This window comes from Procambarus clarkii, chromosome 8 (genome assembly GCF_040958095.1).
Source record: "Procambarus clarkii isolate CNS0578487 chromosome 8, FALCON_Pclarkii_2.0, whole genome shotgun sequence".
NCBI lineage: Eukaryota > Metazoa > Arthropoda > Malacostraca > Decapoda > Cambaridae > Procambarus > Procambarus clarkii.
This window is the reverse complement of record NC_091157.1, coordinates 16,823,703-16,832,867: the sequence shown is the minus strand read 5'-3', so window position 1 is coordinate 16,832,867 and position 9,165 is coordinate 16,823,703. Positions and strand designations below refer to the sequence as shown.

At 42.3% G+C, this 9,165-nt stretch overlaps 1 protein-coding gene across 1 annotated transcript; it reads left to right on the top strand.

Moving 5' to 3' along the window:
• Positions 1–6,080: 6,080 nt before the first annotated feature.
• On the top strand, positions 6,081–6,953 carry LOC138359751 (myomodulin neuropeptides 1-like). The gene has a single exon (XM_069319408.1). It carries the CDS (start codon positions 6,081–6,083, stop codon positions 6,951–6,953), a length of 873 nt encoding a protein of 290 aa, XP_069175509.1.
• The last annotated feature ends 2,212 nt before the right edge of the window (positions 6,954–9,165 follow it).

Here is a 9,165-nt window from a genome sequence, read left to right as displayed (position 1 = left end):
TCCCTTCGTAAGTAATACTGGAGGAAACATATCTATGAATGGGAAAGAAGCTGGAACACTCTAAGTAGCGATAGAGGAAACAAAGCTGTGGGATAAGTAGCATTGAATTTGTATTAAGTAGCAATGTCATTTATTAAGTAGCATTGTAAGTAGCATGAGGGGACACTGTGAGATTCAGTGACGGTAAATATACTGTGTAGCGCTGTAAGTAGCACAGTAAGTAGGACTGGACGCTCCACAGATAAGGAGCACAGTGAAATGAAACTCATTGGTGCCTCACCCGTAAAAAAAAAAACATTTTAGGGAACAGGAACCTGAAACACCATAAGTGGTGTTTCAGGTTCCACTTCAGGTACAGGAAGAAATACTCGCCGGAACACCGCATGTTCCACAATAAGTAGCACGCCCGTAAAATATTCTATAAAGAAACACAAGGAACACCGCAGTTAAGTAACATTTCAGTAGCAAGTGTTTAATGACTTACGAATCATGACTTATATCACAAATATATAATTCCTTTCTATGTATCCGTGTGTCACTTTATTAGTTATATCAGAGCCGTATAAACAGCAGGTGTTAATTTATTCCTTTTATCAGAGGTCATTTTGTAAGACCCAATCAAATGGCCAGCAATAGACAAGGGCAATTACTAACCTATATCTTATCCACAGTCTATCCCAACCACTTGGGCTGGACGGTAGAGCGACGGTACTCGCTTCATACAGGTCGGCGTTCAATCCCCGACAAGTTCACAAGTGGTTGGGCACCATTCCTTTCCTCACCCGTCCCATCCCAAATCCTTATCCTGATCCCTTCCCAGTGCTATATAGTCGTAATGGCTTGGCAATTTCTTCTGATAATTCCCTCCCTGCCACCATGGCCTAGACTCTTGTTCTATTTTCAGGTCTATTTTTCAGGTCTATTTTTCAGGTCTATTTTTCTTGTGAGTAGACTTTTTCTTGAAAAATAAGAAATAAGAAAAAAAACGATGGTATTTTTCTTATTTCTCCCTAACAAATTGTTGGTTTGTAATTTTTATTAAGGCGATTTTTTGTGTTTTCCCAAAAATGTTGTTTTTCAAATATCTTTTCAATGATTGAAGTTTCTTACTGGCGACTTGTTTTGCTTTTGTTTGGACAGCTTAGAACACTGGTTATATTATATAGTAATTGTCTGGCTTTCATATCAATAGTTCAACTATCAGAACCATTATTTTTGGTAATTCTTCTAATTAGCATTCCTTACGGGTATGATTCTATATCACTTTATCAATATCGAGAAAATATTAAGTTTATTATTAGTAATAAAATTCCATTTCAATATAATTATTTACTTTTTTCGGGTGGGGTGGGGAGGGAGAATGACATTACAATAACTATAATGTTCTTGGGACATCAGCCCCAGACGGCGGGCACCATTGGCTCAGACAAGCCGTCAACACAACTCCCTTAACTTCCCTCTTTCCCCCCTTAGTTCCATTGAGGCCTCAGCTATCATTACCATATGAACAAGGCCTTGAGATCCTCTGGCCCACTTTCCCACCTTTTTATAGGGGGATTTCGGAGGCTGCTTTTCTCTCCATGGGACGCCATTACGAGCTGTCGTCCTCGCTTCCAGCTTCTCTCTCTCTGAAAGGAGCTTTGAGATGCCAGCTTATAAGCTGGGCATGTGCCTCTGGGTTTGTATATACATGATACATGATCGGGCGGATGTATCGTGCTGTATCCCGGGCTGGTGCAAAGCCATAGCGGACGATGTGGGTTTATGTAGGACGTCTAAATGTGAGTTTTATTGAGAGTACTTTTATTGGCAAGATTTCTTGACATACTTAAGTTTTTTTAATACACACAGAGGGTCTCGTGGCTGAGTAGATAGCACTCGGGGAATCGTAGTCCCAATGACCCGGGTTTGATTCCTGGCGGAGGGGGAAACACATGGGCAGAGTTTCTTTCATGCTGAAGCCGCTGTTTACCTTGTAGTAAATAGGTACCTGGGAGTTAGACAGATGCTTCGGGCTGCTCTCTGGGAGGATTAGTGTGTTTGTGTGTGTTAGAGATAAATATATGTAGTAGATATAATAGAGGAAAATAGATTGGGTAGAAAGGCGGGGTCCAAGAGCTAATAGCTCGATTCTGCAGACACAGATAGTAAATACACAAATAGTAAAGGCACAACACAGGTGGGAATGAATGGAAAAACCGAGAAAAGAGAGGCAAAAAAAATAAATACACCTGAAATTAATATTTGAGAACCAGAATCAAGAGGTAATTTGAAGCAAAAAATTAAATTCAACCAAGACGAAAAAATTTCTAAAGTATATTCGAGACATATTGGGGAAAAAACTGGTACATAAACAAAAATCAGGTGATCAGGGTAATGGGCAACGTTAGGGTTAGTGAAAGACATGATGAGAAGTTTGTACAAAGTTCACCAAAGACTCTGAAGACAGAGATCTTCACTACTGCACCAGAGCAGTTGCCTGAAGGGGCACTGAGAAAGCTCTCACATCTTGAGAGACGAGAGAATTTGTATTCTGAGAGACGAGAGAGCTTATAAGTTGAGAAATGAGAACTTTCTCTCACCACATTAGAGACAGAAGCTTTGACCACTCAACAAACGTGTCCCCAGATGGTTAGAGGACTTTAATCTATACACGTGCAAAGTCATGAGGCAGGGAGTAGCTAAACAGGAGGTAGATCTTCACAGGTACACGTTAAAATAATAACATCATCAGCATATTCTAAGCTGGCGAGCTAAGCTGGTCCAAGCTTGAAGGAACCTGGACAAGGAATGCTTTCAAAACCTGGATACACAACACATAATCGACCCCGAGCTAAAGTATGCGGCTTCAAAGTGAATTCTTCATCTCATACAACACAAAATAATGATGAAGTCCTGAGGCTTGCTACGAGGCTCGTCCCGGAATTGATGGGACTGAACAAGTGATAGGCTCAGGAGATTCATCCTCAATTACCCTGGAAGAATGGAAGATTGTGGGTGCATGATCCAGCCATACAAAATACTAAGGTTTGTTGATGAAATTGGGTGTGTGTTTAAGTTAAGCCTGGAAGCTAGACACGAAGATGAGCCACAAAGATGCAAGAAAACATTGTTGTAATGAAAAGGCAGTAAGGAAGTGAAAAATAACAAGAAAGGCAATTAATTGCTTCTGCCTCCATCCAATTTTCTAAAAGGAAATATGTCAGGAAACAAATGGGGCTGATGTTATTACATTAAATATCTAATAATTGTTAAGGGCGAGGCCCGGACGCTGATTTGTCTTACAAATTCTGTTACGTCAAAAGCACTAATTATCATTTTACTGGATAAATTTCGTTTTAGGAGGAAAATAAGGTGGTACTTGATGCAAACAGGGTTGTGGATGGCTGGAATTGTTGCCGACTAACATTACAGAGACACGGAGGGTAACAGGTTTCAAGAATAGATTGCAATGGCGAATGAGTTGGGAGGAGTGGGGGGGGGAGGGGATGAATCTAAACACCACCACCTAGTTTGGGTTAACAGGTCAACTGTAGTGCTCTCTAATGTTTATATTGTTTACGTTGTTACACACACACACACACACACACACACACACACACACACACACACACACACACACACACACACACACACACACACACACACACAGTACTTGAGATGAAGTACTTAATGAAACGAACAGAGAGAAAGATCTAGGAGTTGATATCACACCAAACCTGTCTCCTAAAGCCCACATAAAAAGAATAACGTCTGCGGCATATGCGAGGCTGGCTAACATCAGAACAGCGTTCAGGAACCTGTGTAAGGAATCATTCAGAATCTTGTACACCACATATGTAAGACCAATCCTGGAGTATGCGGCCCCAGCATGGAGCCCGTACCTTGTCAAGCACAAGGCGAAGCTGGAAAAAGTCCAAAGGTATGCCACTAGACTAGTCCCAGAACTAAGAGGCATGAGTTACGAGGAAAGGCTGCGGGAAATGCACCTTACGACACTGGAAGACAGAAGAGTAAGGGGAGACATGATCACAACCTACAAAATCCTCAGAGGAATCGACCGGGTAAACAAGGATAAACTATTCAACACTGGTGGGACGCGAACAAGGGGACACAGGTGGAAACTGAGTACCCACATGAGCCACAGAGACGTTAGAAGGAACTTTTTCAGTGTCAGAGTAGTTAACGGATGGAATGCACTAGGCAGTGATGTGGTGGAGGCTGACTCCATACACAGTTTTAAATGTAGATATGATAGAGCCCAGTAGGCTCAGGAATCTGTACACCAGTTGATTGACAGTTGAGAGGCGGGACCAAAGAGCCAAAGCTCAACCCCCGCAAGCACAAATAGGTGAGTACACACACACACCACATCTGCTGTGTAAAACACGCCATCCCCAAACAGTTATATTCCTCTCCTACCCATCCTCCGAGCCATCCCCCCCTCCTTGAAATGACCCCTTATTGCCACCCCTCCCTTTCCTTGCTCCCCTTCCCCACCCCCCCCCCCCCCATCCCCAACAAAAAAAATGGATAATGTCGCGTTTATTTGCCGATGGATGGACGCGCGCCCCGTGTCGCCCGACCTGAGGCCGGCGTCCTAGTAGAAACAAGAAAAAAAAACCGCCAAAGTGTCCCCTCAGAACGCTGCTCTGGCATGGCAGGGACCGATTCCTGATGCTCCATTTCGCGAGAAGTTTTGAGTCGTTTGGGTCTTCTTCGGCGTGTTTGTGGCGGTTTAGAAGATGCTGGGTAGAAAGGGGGGATGGAGGTTGAAGATATGAAGGAGATGATGCTAGGCTTGGGGAAGGGGAGGGGGGGCGGGGGTTGCTTGTACACGTTTGGGTACAGTGCGGTTAAATAAGTGTGTGTGTGTGTGTGTGTGTGTGTGTGTGTGTGTGTGTGTGTGTGTGTGTGTGTGTGTGTGTGTGTGTGTGTGTGTGTGTGTGTGTGTGTAAGAACGTAAACAATATAAACATTAGAGAGCACTGCAGTTGACCTGTTAACCCAAACTAGGTGGAGCTGTTTGGATTCATTCCCCCCCCCCCCCCCCCCACCCTCTCCAAATCACTCGCCATTGCAATATATTCTTGAAACCTTAACAAGGTTAAGGTTATCGTCTTTGGTTATCAATGATGTCTTTAAGACATCAATCTTCGAGGGCATTGGAACTGTAATCATAAAATTCTTAATTAAATACTACGGTAATGGAATGGGTGAATCAACACACGTCTCTTAGATTCCCTAAACACACTCACTGCCCCCTGAACTATGATGGGCTTCAAAGGTTCACAACCAGAAACTTAATTGGATTTGTTAGGAGTTGGGAACCACACTACAATCTTCAGTAGATACCCGCCCCACACTCCAGAGTGGGTAGTGATGTTCGCCCAGTCTAACTTAAAGTTCAGAGGGCCCAATCTGATACCCCACAAACCGAAATACTTTACTGGATACCCGCCCACACTCAGGTATGGATCCTGATGTTCCGCAACTTGGTGTTCGGAAGCCACTCAGATGGTGCCTCCGACCTACTCCAACACACACATAACACACTCCACCATCAGGCTGGTCACCACCTACCTTCATAACCAGCTGGTCCTCCACCGAGACGACAGCTGGCCCGCGGTCTGAAACAAGGAGTGATTACCAGGTTATAAACGGTCTTATTTATATGGCGATTATACGTTAGTATATTAGGTATAAATCAGAGGTTCATTTATGTATGTGTGTGTGTGTGTGTGTGTGTGTGTGTGTGTGTGTGTGTGTGTGTGTGTGTGTGTGTGTGTGTGTGTGTGTGTGTGTGTGTGTGTGTGTTTGTGTTTGAACTCATCTTATATCCCTGCAACTTGCCTTATCAGGAAGGCGAGCTGCAGCTCCCGGTGTCCGCCTTTACAACCATTACTGATACATGTGTCGAATCTAAAATTCACTGTGTATACTCATGGCCAGCAATATACACCATTATACATGTATACTCTGTCCGTCGGTCCGTCTGTCATTCTCTTCCCTCCTCATAGTGCGTTAGAAGGCTCGGGGCTAGATAGTTGTGGGGATACTTTGCTCTGGGATACATGACCATGAGCAAGATAACTGTAAGATATACGGTTGTAGGCAAGATGGGTGTGGGATACTTGACTGTGGGCAAGATGGGTGAGAGATACTTGACTGTGGGCAAGATGGGTGAGAGATACTTGACTGTGGGCAAGATGGGTGAGAGATACTTGACTGTGGGCAAGATGGGTGAGAGATACTTGACTGTGGGCAAGATGGGTGAGAGATACTTGACTGTGGGCAAGATGGGTGAGAGATACTTGACTGTGGGCAAGATGGGTGAGAGATACTTGACTGTGGGCAAGATGGGTGAGAGATACTTGACTGTGGGCAAGATGGGTGAGAGATACTTGACTGTGGGCAAGATGGGTGAGAGATACTTGACTGTGGGCAAGATGGGTGAGAGATACTTGACTGTGGGCAAGATGGGTGAGAGATACTTGACTGTGGGCAAGATGGGTGAGAGATACTTGACTGTGGGCAAGATGGGTGAGAGATACTTGACTGTGGGCAAGATGGGTGAGAGATACTTGACTGTGGGCAAGATGGGTGAGAGATACTTGACTGTGGGCAAGATGGGTGAGAGATACTTGACTGTGGGCAAGATGGGTGAGAGATACTTGACTGTGGGCAAGATGGGTGAGAGATACTTGACTGTGGGCAAGATGGGTGAGAGATACTTGACTGTGGGCAAGATGGGTGAGAGATACTTGACTGTGGGCAAGATGGGTGAGAGATACTTGACTGTGGGCAAGATGGGTGAGAGATACTTGACTGTGGGCAAGATGGGTGAGAGATACTTGACTGTGGGCAAGATGGGTGAGAGATACTTGACTGTGGGCAAGATGGGTGAGAGATACTTGACTGTGGGCAAGATGGGTGTTAGATTCACTGCCTAACTCCCTATCCCTTCTCACATGATCTCGTCAAGCAGCTGTGAGAAGGCCATAAGCTCTCCCTCGGCACCATGCAGCCATTTGAATGATGTAGTGGTGCTTGACTACACTACACTGGTATAAGGAGCCACCAAGACGTATACAATAATATAAGGAGGAGCGGATAAACCACCCAGGCTGGTATAAGGAGGCACCTGACTATACTGCAGGTGGAGGAGGAGGACATATGTATTTGAAGAGGACATATATATATACAAGAGGAGGACATATATATACAAGAGAAGGACATATATATACAAGAGAAGGACATATATATACAAGAGGAGGACATATATATACAAGAGGAGGACATATATATACAAGAGGAGGACATATATATTTGCCTCGACAGTATAAGGAACCACTGACTTGAATTCAGCTGTATAAGAGATGCACCTGATTTGGATTCATCGATATAAGGGAGTTCCTGATATGGAACACGAAAGTGCAAGGAGGTTTCTGTCTGGAAATGCTTGAGGAATACAAGGTATTAGGAAATACCTGACTTAAGCTTTTAACAGAATAAGGAGACACTTGTTTAGACCACAATGGTATAAGGAGGTTTCTGCTTTGTCCAAGACGAAATAAGGAAATACCTGTTTAAGACATGATAGCATAAGGAGGTACCTATTAGGTCACTGCGCTATTAGGGCCTAAATAGTTCAATACAGTATAAGGAGATATACTTACCTAGAAAACTAGGGAATAACGAAGTATTGTACGAGGATATCGTACACCTGATACCACAACGACTGCTGACATATACGTTACTAAGTTATAAAATCGAGAATATTACGGTACTTGACTTGGGAACGGAGGTATGAATGTCTTGGTGCACCTGAATGCTACATGTAATGGTACCTGAGTGGATGGTACCTGCCTAAGGGCATGATTATATCAAAGGTGAAGTACCTTTCGAATAAATGGTGTTAATAAGGAAGTTTAATCAAGACTAACCTAACCTAACCAAGATCAACATTCACTCTGAACACTCAGTTAATGTTACAAGCAACCGATTTCAACAGAATTTAACATTCTTATTAACAAGCCATCTCACAATATCTTGTGTGAGAGAGAAAACACTCTCACAAAAGTGTTTTGTGGAAATATTTTCTTACCAGTGCTAAGTATTACTGTATAATACATTACTATATCTGCTATTCCAGTACCTAATACAGCTGTATACATCATTCCAACAACTGTATCCAACTGTTTCAACTACAAATGAAACAATCAATTATTCCAACAACTACAGTAATATATATATATATATATATATATATATATATATATATATATATATATATATATATATATATATATATGTCGTACCTAGTAGCCAGAACGCACTTCTCAGCCTACCATGCAAGGCCCGATTTGCCTAATAAGCCAAGTTTTCATGAATTAATTGTTTTTCGACTACCTAACCTACCTAACCTAACCTAACCTAGCTTTCTCGGCTACCTAACCTAACCTAACAGATAAAGATAGGTTAGGTTAGGTTAGGTAGGGTTGGTTAGGTTCAGTCATATATCTACGTTAATTTTATCTCCAATAAAAAAAAATTGACCTCATACATAATTAAATGAGTAGCTTTATCATTTCATAAGAAAAAAATTAGAGAAAATATATTAATTCAGGAAAACTTGGCTTATTAGGCAAATCAGGCCCTGCATAGTAGGCTGAGAAGTGCGTTCTGGCTACTAGGTACGACATATATATATATATATATATATATATATATATATATATATATATATATATATATATATATATATATATATATATATATATATATATATATATATATTTCAGCTGTAAAAACAGGTAACATGAGCTCATTTGTCAAAATAGTAACTACTGCTGACAATTTATCACTATAAAATTATTAAAAGCATTAGTAAAATGAGACTGGAGACAGCAAACAACTCTCAAACAGTCATTGTGAACAACTTGGACTCCGTAAAAACACAATTCCGATAGTCCGGGGCAGTTACTGGCAAGTTTAAGGGGGGAGGGGGGGGTCCTGGGGCTCCTCTGGCCATCTTCCTCAAACAAACAAACTTCCGCTATTTTTGTTTTTTTAGTTGTGCGATATATTTTCTCATCACGTGAGAGACAAAGAGCGGGACCATTCACCCTTTGGACGCCGGGAAGAGTGTGTGTTCTGCCCTTC

Excerpts from the sequence above, each read along its gene's own strand:
- LOC138359751 (XM_069319408.1), top strand. The coding sequence starts at position 6,081 with ATGAGCAAGATAACTGTAAGATATACGGTTGTAGGCAAGATGGGTGTG.